This window comes from Varanus komodoensis, unplaced genomic scaffold (assembly GCF_004798865.1).
Source record: "Varanus komodoensis strain SLA01 unplaced genomic scaffold, ASM479886v1 scaffold59_1, whole genome shotgun sequence".
NCBI lineage: Eukaryota > Metazoa > Chordata > Lepidosauria > Squamata > Varanidae > Varanus > Varanus komodoensis.
The window spans coordinates 3,792,368-3,813,783 of record NW_025336221.1 but is presented as its reverse complement, the minus strand read 5'-3'; the positions used below and the strand labels follow the sequence as shown (position 1 = coordinate 3,813,783).

At 49.0% G+C, this 21,416-nt stretch overlaps 1 protein-coding gene across 1 annotated transcript; it reads left to right on the top strand.

Annotated features, from left to right (window-relative positions):
• Positions 1-1,863: 1,863 nt before the first annotated feature.
• LOC123033154 (tubulin alpha-1B chain) lies at positions 1,864-9,730 on the top strand. Its single transcript, XM_044449587.1, has 4 exons — positions 1,864-1,974; positions 4,750-4,972; positions 5,063-5,211; positions 8,527-9,730. The coding sequence occupies exons 1-4, from the start codon at positions 1,972-1,974 to the stop codon at positions 9,505-9,507; spliced, it is 1,356 nt and encodes a 451-aa protein (XP_044305522.1). The 5' UTR covers positions 1,864-1,971; the 3' UTR covers positions 9,508-9,730.
• The last annotated feature ends 11,686 nt before the right edge of the window (positions 9,731-21,416 follow it).

Here is a 21,416-nt window from a genome sequence, read left to right as displayed (position 1 = left end):
GAGCTTTGCCTGACTTCCCACCACCAGGCGGTACATTATGTTAGAATATGGTGAAAGAAGAAATGCTTGTAGTTCATCAGAATATCTATGGCCAGAAGCTGAACTTCAAAAGCTGTGCTGTTTGTGGGGGAGTGAACTGGTAAAGCTCACTGTCAGGAAATCAGGGCTGGCAGGCACAGGTTTTGGATTGTGGCATTCTGAAATAGAGACCTTGGCTTTTCGTACAGAAGGACCTGGTAGCCCAAAGGCAAAGGTGATGTACTTGGATATGGTGTAGACAGCGTGTGTTTTGCCATGACACGGAAGTGTGTCGGGGATGAGGAAGTTCAGAACGGGGATAGAGAGGAAGAAGCATTTGGAGCTCTGGGGAAAAGTAGCAGTCAAGCTCAGGGCTCCCCTGCAGGCGGCCGGCCTTGCTCCACTCCGCAAAAGGGAGCGTGAAGAGCCGGGGCGGGGGGTCTATCACGGGTGGCGGGGCTGGCTTGCGACCGGCGCACGACTTCTCCCCATCCGGCACCCGCTTGTGCTTTGCCCCGGCGGGCCTTCCCGCGAAGAACACCGCGCCCGCTGCGCCCGCGCACCAAGCGCGCCGCGTCCGGCCACGGGGAGGAAGCCGCGACCTCTTGACAGGAAGCGATAGCTGAGGCGGGAGCGGTGGCGCGGCTGTCGGGGAATGTCTCCCCGCCTCCTCCTCGGCTCCCCCGTCCCTGCTGCCCCCAGAGGCCAGGCATGCCCGCCGGGCGCCTCCTTTCTTTCTCCTCGCCCACGCTTCTGCCCGGCATCCCCCTTTCGAAGTGCTTTGAGGTGCAAAACAACCCCCTGCATAACCCGCGCGTCGCAGGAGGGCGGAAAACCCCTCAGGAAGTCGCGGCCACGCTTCCCTTTCTTTAGGGATGCCTCCGTTTTCCCACAATGTGGGCGGAGGGGAAAGGGAGGGACGGACGGGGACCCAGTTCCTGGCTGAGGGTCACGTCGCCTCGGCCTCCTCGGGCGCTGTCCCGCTCCCCAGTTCGCTGGGCAGACGGTGCGCCAAGGCGTGCAGGGCACAGCGGCGGGCGCGTGTGACGAGCACCACAGGCTCCCCAAGGGCGCGCAGATGGATAGTTCTGCCCTACTGCGTCTTACCTCAACACGTCTGCACTGCTATGGGAGACTCGCCTCCTGATCAAAACCACGGGGCGCCCATAAGTCCTGGACTTGTCTTTGTGTGCTTCCCCGTGGCTAACAAAACTTGGGTTTTGCTTTTGTTTTAAAACCTATGTTAATTTTTCTGTGCTCAGCGTGACAGCCATCACCAGTTGCTCAAAGCTCCTTTTCTTCGTTGACTTTTGTTGGCATGGGGGTGGGGGGACGTGACATTGTGGGGACCGGAGCCCTCCCTGTCGCCTGGATTCCGCTGAGCGGCGAACCTCGACTGAGGGCATTATCATTGCCCTGCGGTTCCTCGCGGGGTGTGTTGCGCGTGTGCGGGACTGGGATAGTCTTGGCAATTGACCTGGAGGAAGAAGGCCAAGGGCACCGTTTCAGGTTGCTGCAAACGGCAGGGTCCGCGCTTCCTCTCCTTGCTTACCCACCCAGCGCGCCCGCTCGCGCGCCCAGCAAGATGATGGATGGGGCGCTGTTCCGTTTGGTCTTCTTTGTCTGGGGCGTGCGGAGAGCCTTCGGATGCTGAGGAGAGGAGGGGTGTGTGCCGGGGCGGGGGGAGATTACCTCATCCTATGCGCCCGGAGCCAATCGCTTTTCTCCTCCCGTGGCTTCTCCAGGCAGATTGGGGGTGCTCCGACCAACCGCGAAAAGCCTTCGCCCGTCCCCATGGTGACGGGATTGTATATAGGGGAGCCGCGTTGGACGATGCGCTACAGGTTCTCTTACATCGACCTCCTAAGAGTCGCGCTGTAAGGAAGCACCCTTCGCCGCGCCGCCGCCTCTCTCGGGTTCGGTTTCTCGAAGCTCGGCGACCAAGCAGCAACCATGGTGAGCCCCCGGCGCGCCTCGCCTCTCCCCTCCCCTCCCCTCCCCTCCCCTGGCGGGGGCGACAGCCAAGCCGCGCTCCGTGCAGCAGCGAGGAGAGGAGCCTGGTGGCAGGCTGGCAGGCAGGCAGGCGCGCTCCTGCCCGCGCCACGCCGACGCGCGCTCCGCGGACGTGTCTCCTGCCGGGCTCTCCCCCTCGCCATCTCCAGCCGCGCCTTTGTCGGAGCCGCCCACGGGCTCCGTCTCTGCGCCGCGAGGGCGGCTCTTTCCCCACGAGCTGCAGAGGCGCCCCAGAGAGCCCTCCCGACCCCGCGGGCCGCCGCTGTTTCCTTCCCACCCCGCGGGCCATGCGCAGAGTCGGCGGCCCGTCCGCGAAGCTTGACGCAGAGGCTTCTGGCTGGGAAAAGGCGAGGGTGGCTGCCTGCCTCCCTGCGCCGCCCGCCCGCCCGCGTCTCCATCTCCGTGCCTTCCCTGCCGCCGATGGACAGAGGCGGCGGGAGGGACGTAACAGCCGCAGCCGAAGGATCTGCTTCAGCTGGAACACAGGGGAGGGCGGCGGGGAGCCGCCTGCTGTTGAAGGCTGCCCATCTACTCGAAATAAAACCTCGTCGGAATTATTCCGAAGTAAACCTGACTGGAATCGAGCTTGTCGATGGCTTTAAAACGAACAACAAAAAAACCCTGTAAGGGTTGGACCCACACTTAGTAACACGTAGAGTCGATCCACTGAAACCAGTGGGGCTTGCCAGAGTTCTAACTCAGGGCGCTGAGGAATGTTAATCGTGGCCAACTTAATCCCATTGATTTCAGTGGGTCTGCTCTTCAGTATTGCTAAATTTGGATCTGATCCTAACAAATTTATTCGGGCATAAGCTTTTGTAAACCCCTCATCTCATGCATCTGATAAAGGGAACCTGGATCATGGAAACTCGTGTTATAATAAATGTACTGGTCTTCAAAGTGTGACAAGATTCTTTGTTGTTTCTGCTGCAGCACGATACAAGAGTTATGTTTCTGAGAATTTTTAAATTAAACCCTGCTAGTTAAAAAGCTATTAACTTTATGCTTCAAGGTGTTTGAAACAAAGGAAGCTGTTGGGTGGAAAAGTGATTTAAACCGTAAGTGTGATTCTGTTCAGTGTGGTTGTTGCAGCGCTGGGCGATTGGAAGAAAAGGCAGGCTGGGAGCGTGAGGAAAGTTAGCACTGGCTGGCAGAGGTGATAAGGGTGGGCGAGGGCTTGTTCCTGCTCTTATATTTTATCGTGGAAAGGTGGCTCGGGCTGCCCCGCGATGATGTCTTAGGGGTGGTGGAGGGGATCATCTTTGCCGAGCAAGCCACGCCCTGGCTTTGCTCTAGGAGACTGCATAAAGAGCAGCATTGTTAGAGGAATCTGTGCCGAGATGGGGGAGAAGCAGGGGCTGGAGATTGCCGAGTATCACGTTGGGATGAAGTGGCAGTTCCTCCCCTTTCCAGCCCACATGCCCCGAAGCAGATTGGTCTGTCAATGAATAGAAGGCAGAAGGTGATGGCTGACAGGGCAGACAAAGAGGGCAGATGTGACCAGAATAATGAGCGAGAGACAATGCCGCTGTCCCACCATATTGCTCTTTCGGTTTCAACAAGTGCTTTCCACACCCAGTTAAACTCAAGCGGTCTCAGCACTGCAATGTTTCTGTGTTTACCTGCTCACACGACATTAAGAGGGGTTGGGAACCTTTAAAAAGTACATACCATCGTATGTAAAAATGCACTGTGCAGTTCAAGGAAGGAACAGACATTGTTCATTCTGTCTACCAAGATCATGCACCTCCTACTATGATGCCTCTCTGGCATGCGAGAGAGAAGATGTGTCTCCTGATCCAGTCACTCCGTTGATTTATTTCATTCTCAGGCATGTTCTCAGCTGAGCTGAGGTCAGAGGAGGGAAAATTGGCAAAACAGCATAATGAGATCATGCTGGAAATAGACTCAGCTGCATTAATCCATTACAGATCACAGGCACCATCCGTTGGCATAGGTATAGACAGCAAATAATGGCCAGGGGTACGTTCCTGCTGCAGAATCCCATTGTTCCTGGGCAGGGTGTGGCGTCCCGTGGCATCTTTATGGCTTAGACTTGTCAGATGGCAAAATGCTACTTGGAACGAGGGGCATACTTAATGTGGGAGTACCTGGGGCTGAATGCGCTCAGTCTGCAAAGCAGGCAGAAAAGGATTGAGCGTGGGGCTAAGGAAGGGTTCGTCGGACTTGGCTCCTAGAAAATTGCAGCTCCCTGCTGTGCCTCCTAAGGTTGGGCAGTCATGGGTACCAGGGTGTCTCTGGGTCTCTGTAAACAGGAGTGTAAAAGAACTGATGGGCAAGAAGCTGACTGAACACATCCCTCGTAGTGTTCAAGGAACAATAGGGTGGGTGTGGCAGCCAAACACTCTCAAACTAGTGATGCTGCTCATTCCTTTCCATTATATTGGCGGACTTACTCTGCAGTAAAGGGGTTCAGCGGCTTTTCCACCCATTTTTTGCCAATTCCTTTTTGCTTTTGAACAATGAAACAATTATGCCTCTATTTTTTCTTTGTCATCTCAAGCTAGGCTATTCAGCCCATGAGAACCTACTACAACATTTTGGAGACTTGAATTCTGTTGCCTGTCTCCAAATTTAAAAACGGACCTTAGAAATACCGCTTTATGGTGTTTTAATTTAATAAAAATACTAGGGTTACTAAAATAGCCCCCTCCTACAACCTAATTAATAAATGTTCTGCCATTTAATTGCTATTAGCGTGAGTGCATCTCCATCCACGTCGGCCAAGCCGGTGTCCAGATTGGCAATGCCTGCTGGGAGCTCTACTGCCTTGAGCACGGCATCCAGCCGGATGGGCAGATGCCCAGCGACAAGACCATTGGCGGAGGAGATGACTCCTTCAACACGTTCTTCAGCGAGACGGGAGCTGGCAAGCACGTCCCCAGGGCTGTCTTTGTAGATTTGGAGCCAACTGTGATTGGTGAGTAATGAACCCACTTCCAATAGCTTGCCATTCTATCTATACATGTATATACGAGATGCCTTAACACTCGGAATCCCTTCTCCACAGATGAAGTGCGCACGGGAACCTACCGCCAGCTCTTCCACCCCGAGCAGCTCATCACTGGCAAGGAGGATGCTGCCAACAACTATGCCAGGGGCCACTACACCATTGGCAAAGAGATCATTGACCTGGTCCTCGACAGGATCAGGAAGCTGGTAAATCATTTGCTGCTGGATTGGAATGAGGATATGGGATGACCTTGGTGGGAGATGAACACCCTGGGTGCAAAAGTGGAGAATATGCTAGAGGAAGAGAGTTGCATGCATGGCTTAAAACCAATGAAGGGCCAGTTGAATACTGACAAATTATTACTACTTTTCATTTATAGGACAGTGGAAGCAGCTGCCTAAAAGGTGCTGGGCTCTCCCACACTAGAGACATTCAGAAAGAAACTGGACAGCCATCTGAATCGGATGGTGTAGCTTGGTGTCCTGCAACAGCAGGGGGTTGGACTGATGGTCTTCACGGTCCCTTCTGACTACTAAACTATGATAACCCTCCTTTCTTCCTCTTGCAAAGAATCAAGGATGGCTTACAAAGCTGTTAGGTTAAAATGAGGAGGAAGACAATAACCCTGCCTTTCAGGCTATGCTGAAAGTCCCTGACTGGCCCAAAGCTATCCGCTGAGCTTCACAGCTGAGTGAGGACTGGAACCCAGATTAGGTCCTGAACCAACACTAACCACTAACATTCTGTCTCAAGTTAACTATACACTGGTAGAATGTTAAACATATTTCCCACAGCGTCTGCCTGATGGTGGCTTCAGTGTTTTCCTTTTAATTCAGGCTTTATTGTAAACATGGTTTCCCATATAGCAACTGATTTAAAATGGCCTCCTTGTGAAGACTTATTCTAGAGGTGATCTTCGTGTAGCAATGGCTAACCATGATACGGAGATGGTCCCTAGCAGCTGTCATCAGAAATGCAATATGGATAGGGACATAAAGCTAGTTCATATGATCAGAATAAGTCACTGTGACTTGCTTAATTTGCAGTACTTGTGGGACATGATTTCCATAAGAACCGTGAGGGAGTGTTTTGTTGTTTCATCTGGGCCTGGGCAGCATGGCTTGTAGAAAGGGGGAACAGCACTACAAGGTTATTGGGGGGTGGTTCTTTCTCCACCCCACTGTACCTGACAAGCCAGCATGACAAGATGTGCCTGCATGGTGATGACAGGAATCACACCTGGTGGAAATCACAGTGGTAGTTTGCTTTAATCCTGTCAGCTAGGTCTTTGTGATGACCGGCACTGTCATGCTGCAGCAGAAGTAGAAGCATGTCACTGCAAGGAGGCTATTTCAGCTGGTCCAGATTAAAAGGACCTGAAATAGGCAGGACAAAATAAAGCCTAATGCTTAAATTGGCTGGAAGGAAGGGCATTATGCAGGGAGCAGTGGAAGAGCCAAGATGGCACAGAACAAAATAGTTTTATAAACATGTACACCAAGAACTTGCAACAAATGTAGCCATGTCTCTAGTGCACCCCACACAACTCTTCCCTTCTCTCTCACTTCCCTTTTCCCAACGTCTCTGCATTTCTGGCTCCTGCTTCTTCACCTCATATTTTGCTTTTTCTTATTCTCTCCTTCCTTCCTGTGCACTGTCAGTTCTGCCTCTTTCCTTATCCCTACTTCCACTCTCATGCCCTGCTTTCTTACTCCTCTTCTTCCGCTCCCCATGCCTTGCATACTTTTCTGCGTCCACTGCCTGCTTCCTGCATCTGCCACAGCCTCATTGTGGATAAAATAGCCCATGATGGGCTGCCATCATGAGACCCAGGTCTGTCCCTCTGATAGGTGGTCTGGAAACCTGGCACTGTGGCGCCTGCTAGGCCAGCCCTCCTAGCCCAGCTCTAAGTTGTCTATTTCCACATCATGCAGAAGCCCCTTTCCAAATTTTGCATGGAAATGAGGAGCAGCTCACTTCAGAAGTACAACCCAAGTTCAGGGACACATGATGGCCCATGGGGATTCCTGGCAAGAGCAACATTCTTGGCTGGCCAGTGAGACTAGTCAAAACTTGCTGAGTCCTAATGAAGTCATGAATTGGACAGGCTCTATCCTCCTTCCCATCTTATGTCAGGGTGAATCTAGTGTTGGGCTGCATAGCTTGCAATCATCCTGGTTTGCTTCTTCGGATAGGGAAGAACTGCAGGGCAGAGAGACTTAGTTGAAACCTGCAGCAATGCATTTGTGATGCAAGCAGGCTAGCAGGGAGCAATTGCTGTAACAGGTATTAGCAGAAGCACTGATCTCTTCGTTAAACTAGGTCCTGATTAAGCTAGGCATGACTCTTTGGAAGCAGCAGCACATCTGGATTTCTGTGTCCGTAGGAAAGCATGTGGTTAAATTCACATATATGATAAGCAGATCCTGTGGCAAGCAACAGCAGAAGGCAGATTCGTTTGTAGAAGATAATAGCATTTTTTGACTAACCACCGTTCTCCTTGTGGGGCATTGCATGCTCCCTTCAAAGCAACACTTCACTAAAGTTGTGAACTTTGCCAAGTACTGGGCAAGATTCCCTCCTTTTTGCAGTTCAGGGCAGGTGTTCTTATGCCAATTGCCATGTGAGCTAAATAAAAAGTAGAGTAAAATCTGCAGAAACAATACCAATGGGATGAAGTTTTCAAAACCTTACTGGGAAAAGCAAAAGGGCCTGCTAAAAACTGATGTTTCCCAGAGGGAGCATTCAACCTGAGTGTTGAACTGCCCTCACCCCCACTACACACGTAGAAACCTCTTTCTGCTGTGATTCCACTTTTTCTAGGCAGTGTTATATTTAGAGAAACTAAAAGCTTGGTGAAGAGGTGAGTTGAAAAGCAGCTGGACTCCCTGCAACAGGAACATTGGCTGGCTAAATGCACAAGCGATTATGTGATTTACCAATAAAAATCTATAAATAATCTTTTGATTGAGGGTTTGAATGTTAAGAAAAGTATTAGCATGACTCTTTACAAATCTATCAAAATAGCTGTCAGCTGCAGTGCATTAGCAAGATACTGAAGCTATTAGTCTGACTTAAATAGTATCTAGAATCCTTCTTGAGAAGATGCAGCTCCAGCCTTCCATGGTTCCCCAGGCCCTACCTTCCCCTGATCAATTTCATTCAGTTTTGTTTTGATCAATTATTCATTCTGAAAGGTAGAAATGCTTCTCCTAGGGCTTAGTTACTGGCACAAACAGCTTTAATCTGTAATATGTTGGTACTATTCTTTCCTATTGCTTCCCTGCTCACCACCCTAATGCAACTCCCATGAGCTTCTCCAAAAAAACCAATTTGGCCCTCAAGTCGAGAGAGGTTTCCCATCCCTTCTGAGAAAACTCTGGTGTTCCACAGGCCTTTAGTAAATTCATTGGTTAAACACTTGTCTTCCCTGTTAAGAGACTGATTAAGGTTTTCAGCAAAAATGACAATTGTTTCAGAAGAAGTTTAAACCATGCATGATCTGTTCCCATTTCCAACAGGCTGACCAATGCACAGGTCTCCAGGGTTTTCTGGTCTTCCACAGTTTTGGTGGTGGCACTGGCTCCGGTTTTACTTCCCTGCTGATGGAGCGTCTGTCTGTCGACTATGGCAAGAAGTCCAAGCTGGAGTTCTCCATCTACCCAGCTCCTCAGGTCTCCACAGCGGTAGTCGAGCCCTACAACTCCATCCTGACCACCCACACCACCCTGGAGCACTCCGACTGCGCCTTCATGGTGGACAATGAAGCCATCTATGACATTTGCCGCAGGAACCTCGACATCGAGCGCCCCACCTACACCAACCTCAATCGCCTTATCAGCCAGATTGTGTCCTCCATCACAGCCTCCCTGCGATTTGATGGTGCCCTGAATGTAGATCTGACAGAATTCCAGACCAACTTGGTGCCCTATCCCCGAATCCATTTCCCTCTTGCCACCTATGCTCCAGTCATCTCTGCTGAGAAAGCTTACCATGAGCAGCTTTCTGTAGCAGAGATCACCAATGCCTGCTTTGAGCCAGCCAACCAGATGGTGAAATGTGACCCTCGTCACGGCAAATACATGGCCTGCTGCCTGTTGTACCGCGGTGACGTTGTTCCCAAAGATGTCAATGCTGCTATTGCCACCATCAAGACCAAACGTACCATCCAGTTTGTGGATTGGTGCCCCACTGGCTTCAAGGTTGGTATCAACTACCAGCCCCCCACGGTGGTCCCCGGGGGCGACCTGGCCAAAGTCCAGCGTGCCGTCTGCATGCTGAGCAACACCACCGCCATTGCTGAGGCCTGGGCTCGCCTGGACCACAAGTTCGACCTGATGTATGCCAAGCGTGCCTTTGTCCACTGGTATGTTGGGGAGGGGATGGAGGAAGGCGAATTCTCGGAGGCTCGGGAGGACATGGCTGCCCTAGAGAAGGATTATGAGGAAGTGGGTGTGGATTCAGTGGAAGGAGAAGGGGAGGAGGAAGGAGAGGAATACTAAAGGAAATTGTCACAATGGTGCTGCTCTTACAGGGAATTTTAAGCTATTTAACAACAATCAAGTTTTAGTCTGATCGGTTAATTTATGTAGCAGTGTGAATTCAGATACCATTGTTTGCCCTACAATAACTGATCTGTGCTTTAAAACATGAACATTTTACAGGCCCAAGCCGTCCAGTAATGTTATGGGTTTGTGAATAAAAGGCATTCCCTGTCCTAGAGGATTTATGTCTTGTGTCTTTATTTAAAATATTAATTATGTTCCTAATATTTTAGGGTGTTCATATGGAGCTAGTAGAAAAAACTATACTCACATTATGCTAGGAATAACCATATGACACCATTATGCTGGTGGGAGAGCTGGTCATATATAATATGTACTCAGCCCAGCAAAGGGGAGGGGAACAGATAAAGACAAAATACAAAATGCTGAGCAAGCGGCAGACATCCCCTGGAAAGTCAACCCATCAATCAAGAACAATGTTGCTGACAACACCTATATAAATAACCATACAGCTGCAGAGGAAGCCATATAGACTGACCGGAAGACAATTTTCTCACTAAGCTGCCAAAAGGCAAAAGAGTTAGAAAGCGAGGCAGTACAAAACCAAGCAAGCCCTGAAATGTTCTCTGCTAAAAAGAAAACAGTCATGTTTAGGAGGTGGCAGGCTCAGATCCACAGGTAAAATATTGCATCCCACCGCTATTTCCAAAAAAGGCAAGACTCCAAACCAGGCAATAAGGAAAACAGGCGGATCCTGAAATGCAGTCTGCAAACAAGTATCTCAAGCACACATCTGAGGTTACTTGTTCAGTCCACTTGGGATTTTCGTTTGCTTCTGTTTCATTAAAAATGAATGGGTTCTGGAAACACAGGAATCAGGATGGGCAGGACACCTCTGGAAACACAGGAATTCGTGCACGCATGTGCCCCAGTGCTTTGGTTCAAATACTCCCAGAGAAAACACACTGAGCACACACAAATCCATCAGTGAAGATCCAGGACAGGACGCTCCCACCAGCCTCTAAGGAGGAGTCAGCACTGCGCCCGAGCTACAATCCATGTGACATTGCAGTCCAGAAATGCACCACCGGGGATTCATGCAGTGCAAGTCTGCAGTAACCAGAGACCAGGGGAAGCAGCCATGGGCATCAGGTTGCAGGGCAAAGGTGCGAGGACAGGTTGGGCTGGGGCGCTCAGGCCGCACCACTGAACGAACGGGGAGCCTTTGTTCGGCGGTAGAGTGCCGGCAAGGTCCCAGGCACAAGCTCCCCTGTCTCCACGTGAGGCTCAAAGGGCGTCCCCAAGGAGCCACTGCGGGTCCGAGTTGACTGTGCAAGGCTGGATGGACCTGTGGCCTAGCTCAGTAGAAGGGGTTCAAGAGTGGGCATACCAGGGTAATTAGTAAGGGCAGCACTGGAGCTGTTGCCAGGCAAGGCCTCACTGCAGAGACCGCCAGGAATGAAAAGAGCCGCCGCTGCCCCTTGATGCCTGCAGCGTTGTGGGCTGCTGCGGCATTCTTACAAGATTCAGGGCATAGGCCATAAGCCTACATCTGAGAAAGGAGGTGGGGCGGGGGACAAAGTAAGCAAAGGCAGCCAAACTTTGGATTGGCTTTTTCTGCTGGCATTCTCCTTCTTGACCTGGGAAGCCATTAGGATTTTCAGCATTTACATGGCTAATCCAATTCTTGTCTCCTGATTTGTTCTATCCCCTGCTCTTTCTGAGGGTGCTATGCTATATGTACTTAGACTGAAATCAGTGGCCCTCACTTCTACATATAGGTATTATACGTAGGATCATTCTGTGTATCTGCGCTAATCCCTATTACCCACCAATTTGACTAAGATGGTGATGAGGAAGAAACCTAAGAGCTGACTATGCAGAAAAATTGAAAGAAGAAAGACCAGAAACAAAAGAGAAACTGATGGGGGGGTGGCCAAATTAAGTGCACGCTGTATCAGAAAAGCAGGATGGCTAAGTATTCAGGAGGCTACAGGAAACCTAGTTTGAGCTGGAACTCAGCCATCATACAGTTAATCCTTACTGGCAAATCTAAGGCCAAGCTCTCCAATTATCCTTGCTTTCCAAAATGTGAGTAAACTGCTGTAGGTGCAATTTAATGGAAACCGTTGACGGTATTCTGTTGAGGAGCACCTACCGTCTTAGGGCCAAAGCCAATGGCAGGTGTCAGAAATCCCAGAATTTCAATTTGAGAGGAGGAAATAAAACTCGGGTTCGTGGGAAAGATCAAGCGTTCAGACCATCTGTGGCTTTATTGTTTGGCCCAGGTTCCCACAGTAGACTCACGATAATGCATTACTGGGCAGGCAGAGGTAAACTCGCTGCAAAGTTTCAATACAACTACAGGGTATTTTATACCCTCCCAGTCACGTACACAGGTACAGAGCAATTGATGACAGAATGCAGACATTACAATAAGATTCTGAGGTCATCACATACAGACCAGATAAAGGAAGATCAACCAATCATACAGTGACAATGACATTACAATATTTCTAATTGCAGTGTATTGACACTTTAGTTGAGTAACTTGAACCCATTTCCAGGTCTGCTTAGACATGTAAATTCAAGCTACTGAGAAACTATTCATGAACTCATAAGCTCATCTAGACTCAGACCCTAAGTAATGCATCCGCACCATTCTGAATGGCCAGGGCACATGGAGCCCTCTGGACTAGCAAAAGATACTTCCTGGTAAACTGTGAATTCTAACAAGGATTATTTAATCATTGTGAAGATATATAATGTATATTTGGACTAAATGGCCTGTCTACTGTAGCTAACAGCTAAAGGTGAGAGAAAGGAGCAGGGGAGGAATGCAATTTTAAACAGTGACTTAGCTTGGAAAGCTGGTGCTTTTGAGAAGGAGTACAGGATTGATTCCACAATGCAAAAGCACACAGAAGCAATGATTTTCTGCCAGGATTTATCCAAATTTTCCCAACACAGGCAAACCCAGAACTGGGCTGGGTGGTGGGGACAGCTTTGTCTTCCTACAAGACCAATCTCTCTCTCACTTGTCTCTGTCTTCATCTCTGCCTCCCCCCTCCCTCCCTCCCTCCTTCTTCTGGTCTGATCAGTTGAAGATGGTTCTGAAATTAGGCTGAGGACCCTAGGACTGTGGGTTGCCCATTCTGGCCTGCAGAAATGCTAACGTTTCAGTGCCGAGAGCAACTTTGCCCTTTGTCTCTTGAGTATCCAGGAAAATCCAATAGGTATATTTATGCACTGAGGGGAATGATTGAGGCAGGGGCTTAGAGAGCAGTCAAGAGAGAAAAATAGGGCAGGAATGATGCTTGTTTGTTGCCAGCCAGCAGAACAGGGAGGGATACCGCTGGGCCCTGCAGGTGCACTAGTCTTCCTCAGGCTGTAGCAGAGTGATTATGCTTCCTGCTCTCGTTGGCTGCAAGTCTAGAGGTTGCTGCATGCAGAGGCAGGCGGGAGTAAAGCAGAATGAAACGGTGCCTCTCATTTTGTTTTTCCTCTCTCCGAAAAGTCCTGTTTCACTGGAAGCTTTTTGTCAGCAGATTGTCTGAATTTTTCTGCAGCTTAAATTTGAAAAAACAACAATGTAAAGGTTTCTACGGTGCCGATAGCTGGCAGCCACTTTAAAACATAATTCCAAAATCCATATTAGTATGGTAGCTTTATAAGGCCAACTGAAGGATCACAAAATATTTGCAAGCTTTCAAGAACTCGTCAACATCTTTACTGTAATTGTTTAAAAAATCTTTATTGTAATTTTTTAAAAAATCTTTTTTTACAGAATGTTCCGGAACTCCACAGAACAGTGAACATGTTGGATTTATTCCTATGTGGAGGAATTTTCAATGCAAAATTGCTGTAGGGCTAGGAAAAGAGCAAGTTAGAAAGGGGCGGTAGTAATGCTAACTTCATATATAAAAATGTAGGATGCTAAGAGATTAGCTGGCTGGGATCTGGAGTGTCAAAACTATCTGGCATGAAAAAGGGCACATACAAAATAATTTATGTGCAACCTTTGCTCAAATAAGATGCTTTTTGGAGGCCACAGTAAGTACAAAGTTTACTATAATTTACAGGGGCTGAGGCAGGGACAGCATCCCTTTAAAGGCATGGCTGCCCTACATATCCCACAGCATCACCCAGCCTCATGCCACCAACCAGTCCATTCCACAGGAGTCCAGGCTGTGCCAAGAATAGAAACTCAGTGAAGAAAATGGAGTGCAAAAGCAAGCTCACAGAAAGAATCCCTCTAAAAATACATTTCCCAGCAAGCCACTGGACAAAGGGCAAGATCCAAGCACTATTTTCATAGCCCAGGCAACATAGAAGAGATTGGCCCAGGGTACTGTCATGGACTGGTGTTCCAAATCATTATCCTTAGAGGATTCTCACCTCTCATCCCCAGAAAAGGTGTTGTCAGCAGGTGCATCCAAAGAAAGGCATCATCAGGCTTCTATCTCCACAGGATCCAGTTCTCCAGAAGAACTTCATGGGAAACACTGTACTCTATAGATAGAGTGCTCTATTAACACCCTCAGACCCTGAGGATTGGGGTCGTGAAGATGCTAGCATTTCACCATCAATCTCATATCACTGTAGCCTGAGGCTGGTAAAGCAGAAGAGGCCCGTATATGGGTCAAAGCCCATAAGGGCAGAGAAGGAAGAAACCAGCTCAAAGCCAGTAACTCCCTTTTAAGTTTATTCTGCTTTTCTTAGTTGGTGAAATTTACAAACCACTCTTCCTGACTTCCAGCCCCAGTACCACTTGGAGCTTTCCATGGTGCTGACTGCTTTGGAATGTCTTAAGAAATCTGATCCCCATTTAAGATCTTATCTGTTGCCGAACCCTGCAATGCAAGAGAAGATTATCAGAACACATGGCATGATATGTTCAGGGACTTCGAGCGAGTTTCTGGGGAGGTGCTCCCTGTGTCCACTTCCTCAGCAACACCAATGAACAGCACAGCCCCAGATAATCATAGCATAACATGGTTCTAGGTTGACCAAGGGGGTGTGACCAAGTGTGCCTTTATGGGCCCAAGCTGGCCACATCATTGCCCAAGAGGGTCCCAGAACAGGCCTGGCAATGACTATGGTAGTGGAAGGCTATTGCCTGCCACAGGGCTCGGAGACCCTTAAGGCAGCCCATTCCGTCTACTGCGGACCTTTTTGTGGAAGAGGACATCTCCTGGGACTGTTGGTTGGTATAGACGAACACAGCTGCATGCCTACAACTGGGGATGATCCTTGGTGCGTGTGGAGGCTGCTACGGGGACTACCACGACTCAGAACTGACCCCTGCACTACTGGGAGGGATGCAGGGGACACAAGTGGTAGAGCCATGGCCATGCCTACTCTCTCTCCTGTCCACACGTACCCACACTCTATGCACACAGCATTGGTGTACACACACGCATTCCATGTACACAGCACACCCATATGCACGTACATATCCACCTGACACGCGTGAATACATGGCACAGCCGGAACAGCTTCCACAGTGCAGACTAAAGAGGAGATGTGGCCCAGGGGACCCGGCCCAGCCCACGAGTCCTGGGCTCCACACCCCCACCTCAGAGGATCAGCCCCTCCCCAGAGCCCATGACACAGCACTGGTGCAGTGCCAGGGCTGGCTGGGAGCGGCATGGGAAAGGAGAGGGTGATGCTGGCAGTCCCAAGGCAGCCGGAGCCTCCAGCTACGCCAGTGATGCCAGTCAGGCAGCAGCACCTCCTCGGGTGATACACGCTGATGGGAGCCATGCCCAATTCCCAGGACAAGGAAGGAGAGGCCAGAAGGAAGGTCACATGGGCTTGAATATCAGGCAGGTTCATTATACAGTGGTACCTTGGCGTATGAATGCCTCAGTTCACAACCAAATTGGGTTGCAAACAAAAATGTCATAAAATGTTTTACTCAAGTTGCGAGCTCCGCATTGAGTTGTGACCGCGATCGTGGCCATCTCCCCCCCACCCCGAGTGGGGAGATGGCCGTGATCATGCTGGGGGCAAGGGGGAGATGGCCAAGATTGCACCCGTCTTTCCCGCACGAGCGTGCCCTTGATTGCACCCGTCTTTCCTGTACCAGTACAACTGCAATCAAGGCCATCTCCCCCCACCCCCAGCATGATCATGCCCGTCTCCACTCCCCCGAGCGTGCCCACGTTCGTGCCCGTCTCTCCCCCCAGCACGCCCACACCCATCTCCCCGCCCCCCCCAGCGCGCTGGGATGACGGGCACGATCTCAGTCGTGCTGAGGGGGCGGGGAGATGGCCGCAATCATTGTTGTTCTTTGTCACTTCACATTTTTCTGATTTTTTTTTAACGTTACAGAACAGATTAACCTTATTTACATTGACCCTTATGGGGAAACTTAACTTGGCTCACAACCAATTTGGGTCATGACCAGAGTCCTGGACTGGGTTAAGTTCGTGAGCCAGGTACCACTGAACATCCTGCTGGAGGCAGGTGGAGGGTCAGCAGCAGAGATCCAGGTCCCAGCAAGCAGCCACTGCCACTGCTCCACACTGGGTCCCCAGAGGAGACAGAGGCCCCCCACTTCAGCTTTACAGCGTTCAGGGCCCAGGACTACGCATTCTTTCTGCCTCTCTTCAGGACTGCTCCGCTTGAGGCCATGTGTGTCGGTGGCTGCTTGCCACAGACCACAGGCAGGCCTGGCTTTCCCCGTCCTCGGCTTGCAGGAGGGCTTTGCCCTGCCACTTTTGCAGAATACTTCCCCTGACGCCCACAGCAAGTGGAGTCGGTGAGTGCCAAGAGGGATGCAGGGAGGAGGGCTGGTTTCCCTCGTGCCTGGCTATGGCAGAGGCCTGTGCAGCACTTGCTGCTGCCACCTCCTGGCGCAGCTTAGCTTGCAAGGAGAAAGACACCTTTCCTTCCCTCTGCAGGGGAAGAGTAGCTGCAGAGGGAGGCTATTTCATGGAAGCAGGTCTCAGGAGGAAGCACCTGGTGCTCGCTGGATGGAATTAGGTGCTCAGGCTGTGATGGCCCCACTAGGGCGATGGCACAGTTGGTCTGCCTGCTTGAGGCTAGTCCTTCTTATTCCCGTGCCCTTGGCCTGCTCTTATGGCATGGCTAAGGCTGAGCCACAGGGGAGGGAGGAGACCTACCAGCCCAAAGGATCCTCCTCTATTCTACCTTGCAGCCTGGACCCCCTCTCCTGGCCAGGCAGGTGTGCATCTGGTCCAGCCAGCTGATGGTGTAGATGGCACTGTATCCTCCCCCAGGACAGCCTAAGCTGTTACGCAGGGTCCACTGGCATCTTGCAACAGGAGGCAACAGAAGGCTGTGGCAGGATGTGCACCACCTGCCAAGGATCTGAGAGTAGGATGGGCATCCTGTGATGTTGGAGGAAATGACTGGCTGGACCGGATCGAGCAGCAACAGCAGGTGGTGCTCAAGGTGCAGCTGGCTGTCCAGACCACACCTGGGGTGGAAAGTTAATCTTCTTGGCTCTGACTGATGCAGGCAGCAACTAAGCTTAAGATGGCCATCCTATACACACATCCTTGAATTCTGTGGAGCTTACTTCTGAGTGGACATGCTTGTGCTGTGTGCCACGTAGCATCTCCTCCCACCTGTATCTCTACCTTGTGCTGCATACATCTGTTTCTCCTGAATTTCAGATAAAGGATACAATAATGAAAAGCAAGCAAGGAGATTTGAGATGAGAAAACTGAGAAGAGTGAGCATGTTCTGAGAGGACAAGCTTACATTTGCCACAAAAAATGCCCAAAGGTGTATCTACACTGAAACAACAACAAGGACAATAATAATAGCATTTCTATCCTGTCCTTCACTGGGGTCTCAGGACAGTGGTACAAGAATAAAGCACAGCATATATATATATATATATCAAAAAAAGAAGGCACTTCACAGAGAGGAAAGCATGTTTTAACACACATGATTTAAATTAAAATTAAGCAATAGCAAACTTCTGTAGTCAGGGAAGTCAGATAACAATATAGGAAAGAGAAAAGTATTTGGAAGAACAGCGTCGCGTATTGTAGCTTAGCATAGCATCCCAGCTTGCCATAAAAAAAGACTGTAGACAGCACACTGAAGCATTGAGCATTGAAGCTCTTCTGAGGCTGTGTGTTGGGCGCTAACAATGTAGCCACAGAAAGCTGGCTGTATTTCGCATTGTCATTATGTTTCATAACTCATCAGGAAAATGAATGCTACATATGTGTAATTTTTAAAAATTACAAATATAACCAGTGATAGCAAGATAAATTAATCCATGGTATATTTATTGCTAATCGACTTCTGTTCTTTTACATATTTGCAAACCTGAACTTCAGGGTACTAGAGACAGAACATAGTATAGTAACCAAAACCAAGCTGGTGAAAGCTCTATTCACCTGCCCATATAGGGCTGAATAATTATTGGACTGCACCTTTCTATAACATCTTCAAATTAACAGATAGTCTACACACACACACACACACACACACACACAGAGGAAGTTTGTGGCTTGCTGTCCCTCCTCTGCAGGCAATCCGCAACAGGCCATGTTATCAATGTTTAAAAATAGTTAAGTATGTCATTAATAAAAGTAAACAAGAACAAAGACAACTATATTCACCATAAGAAACTATCCAAAATCTGTATGATGTAATTACCAATATTGTGATATTTGAGTTGATCTAATAAAGATATGATACTATAAGATCATTCTTAGGCAGTTTCCAAGAATGTAACACAAGATGCTCAGTTTTCAAGCTCTCCAGAATGCAGCCACTGTTACTTTAAAATATTAAAATATATCAGAAAATTGTGACAAGAGGTCAAATAAGAGGTACTGAAGAGAATAAGGGAAAGATGAGTCACTTTTTTTTTTTTTTAAAGAAAAGGCTCGATTCATTAAAGCCTTTAGCAGTCGTATGTTATATGAAGATGAGAAAATTAAATCCAGATAGGTATTCATTTGCAACCAAGTGTTGGAGAAAAGACTTGCACAATTTTAGTATCTAGCTAAATTGCTTCACATGATTCTGCACCTATATATTGCAAGCTTTCTTATGCATCCTATGCATATTTCCTTGGAAGGAAATGGAACTTACTCCTAAATAAATGTTCAAAAGCTGCACTCACCTTTACTTCTGGGTAAATATGGACAGGATTACATTGCAAAAGTAAAAACATTTTTACAGCTTCTAAATGTATTTCACAACTTCTAATGTTTTACTGATAATAGCAGCACTATAGGAAAGTACTATGCTTTACTTAGTTATCAGTCATGTTTCATTACAACTAATGAATTATATTAAAATGACAAAGCATTTCTAGACATACATAAGATGAAAAGGAAATGCCATTCATTTAAAATTTTAGCAGCTACTGTTATGTCCATTTGTAAAAATATTTCAGAATAACCAAGACTGAAATTTTAGACATACATATAGGAGTAAGACCCATTGAATTCAGTGGAATGTGCTAATAAACATATATAAAATCACACATTTAATAGATATCTCTAAAAGGTTGGAAACTTAAATGTCATTGGCAATTTGTTCTAGATTTTGTGTTTATGTGCACAGAGAGAGACTATAAAAGTGTGTTTGCTCAATATTCCTTCTTTGTAACTTACAACCCAAGTAAGTTAGTATCTTATGTCTATCAAGTATCTTAGAAGAAAAAAAGACGTATGCACACCAAGGCTCCAAATACATAAAACGCAATGAACACTGTATTGGAAGATTTCTCATGAAAAGAACTAAGAGCAAACAGGTTGGGATTTCCTGATAGCACATTCACAGACTGAACTTATTTGTTTAGCAAATTAATATCTAATCTTTCTTGTCACAGGTTTGTTATTCTATCCACTGGACTTTGGTGTGATCCCAGAAGGAATATTCATCCATTCATGTCAATTCCAAAGTATTCTATTCTTTCACTTTGAACAACAGATGTGGGCATCATTATCTTTCAGTCATATAAAACCACACTGCAAGACAAACTACCCATGATGCAGGCTTTGTTGTTACATGCTGTCAAACTGTCTCCGATTTATGGCAGTCGTATGAATGCTCCATTCTTATTATGCAAAGAAAGATGGTAGAATCGTGAGTGTTGCCACTTCAATCTGCAGGTGAAGACAGATCCTTTAAAAAGAAGGAGACTGAAGGTTTCAACTGAGCAACACATCAGAGAATTAGAATTGCCCATCCCGGACGTCGTTTACTGTATCAGGTAGCTTTCTAAAGGTGCAGGAGGAATGACAAAATGGGACATCACAGCTGCAGTCTTTAGTGGGAGAGGCCAGAAGTCTTCCTCAGAGTGCAAACTCATGCAGTTTGCCCTTTCTAAAAATGCATAGGACTGCATCCTCACTATGTCACCTCCTTCTGTGCAATGCATAGCACTGGCACCAATGATAAATTACACTGCCTTTACTGCAGTTCCCTAGGTACCCTGTCCAAAACCAGAAAAAAGACCCCACACATGCACCAATCCTATCCTTAATATGCAATTATGCTAACTCCTCCTCCAATTTGTCTCAGTATTATCAACGATCATGTCAAGGGAAAATTCATATTTATGTTACTCTTATCATCAGTACTATGGGGCTGTGCCAATACTCCCTTGACAGATGATCAAGCTAAGCAAGGCTGAAGAAAAGAAAGGCAGGCAGGCAGTCCATCTCTTAAAGCACACCTGTCGCCCTGCCTTAGACTGCAGTTCTGTTCTGGTATTACACGCCCAATATTTCCTTTCCTCATGAATTTTTTTTCCTATCTGAAGGGGAAGAAAGAGCTCTAACGTGGTATGCACACAAAAAAGACGGGCAAAATTTGAAGACCAGCACACAAGCTGGGCTAAGGCAGGAAAAAGAACGCGGGACGGGCGCCCCTCCCTTTCTGCCAGCGGTTTCTATGAACGCAGCCCTGGAAAGCAGGTCAGCGCTTCCTTCCCGGCATGTTTACTGCAGATTTCACACAGGCCGACTAGAATGCGTGATCCGGCCGGCTTTGGGGACATCGGCCCCGCCACACCACAATGCAGGGAGGCTAGCAAAACCGGCATCCTTCCGAAGCAGAGTATTGGGCGCGCGGGGTGGGGGTGGATGGGAAAGCAGGAAAAGAGAGAGGAGAAGGTTTAAAGGGGTCTTGGCTGAACGCTGTGCTCTGCCGTGCCGTTAGGGGACATTTTTCATGGAAGCGGAACAGAAAGGCGCTGGTACGTGATGGCGAGCACAGCGCAGGCGGGCGGAGCCGGAGACGCCACGTGGGTGCGAGCGAGGCCGGGCCTGTTCCGCTCGGCAGCCGTGCGGGCAAAGAGGGGTGCGCAAGGAGCACGTGCGCCGAGGAAGATGGCGCCCCAGGAGAGGCGCTGCTGGCTGCGGCTGCTCTCCTCCCAGCCGCCTGCTCTTCCGCCTCCGCCCCTCAGCTTTGCAGCAACGTGGATCCGCCTTTAGCGCGACCGGCGTCCCGCGAAAGCCGCGCTCCGGGCCCTTCCTTCTCTGCGTTCATTTCCACGCATCCCTCCCGCCTCGTGGGATGGGTGGATGGGGCAGGCGAGGAGCTGCTGCTGGGCAGGCGTGCCGGCTGGAGCCCTGCACGGGAACGTGGCGCGCAGCGCCTCTCAAGGGCGACTCGCCGCCGGCGCGGCTGCCGCAGTTTTCCTCTGCAGGATGGCGCTGCAGTCACGCCGCCGGGCCTCGCTTCGCCCCGCTCTGCAGCTCTTCTGCACGGCATCCGGGACATTCCCTCGAGCCTGCGCTGGATTTGTCCCCGTGTCCTCCTGCTAAGGAGTCTCTTTCCTATGCGAGGCTCTAACTTGGGGGATGGGGTGGTTCCGTTTTAAACCATATATATCCAATATCCAGCACAAAGGTTTTGGCTGAGTCTTTCTGTTTGGTTAGATGAAGCCTATTGACCCA

Bases quoted from the DNA above. Each gene is read 5' to 3' on its own strand.
- LOC123033154 (XM_044449587.1), top strand. The intron at 4,973-5,062 runs GTGAGTAATGAA...CCTTCTCCACAG, and splicing joins TTTGGAGCCAACTGTGATTG to ATGAAGTGCGCACGGGAACC. The intron at 5,212-8,526 runs GTAAATCATTTG...CATTTCCAACAG, and splicing joins TCGACAGGATCAGGAAGCTG to GCTGACCAATGCACAGGTCT.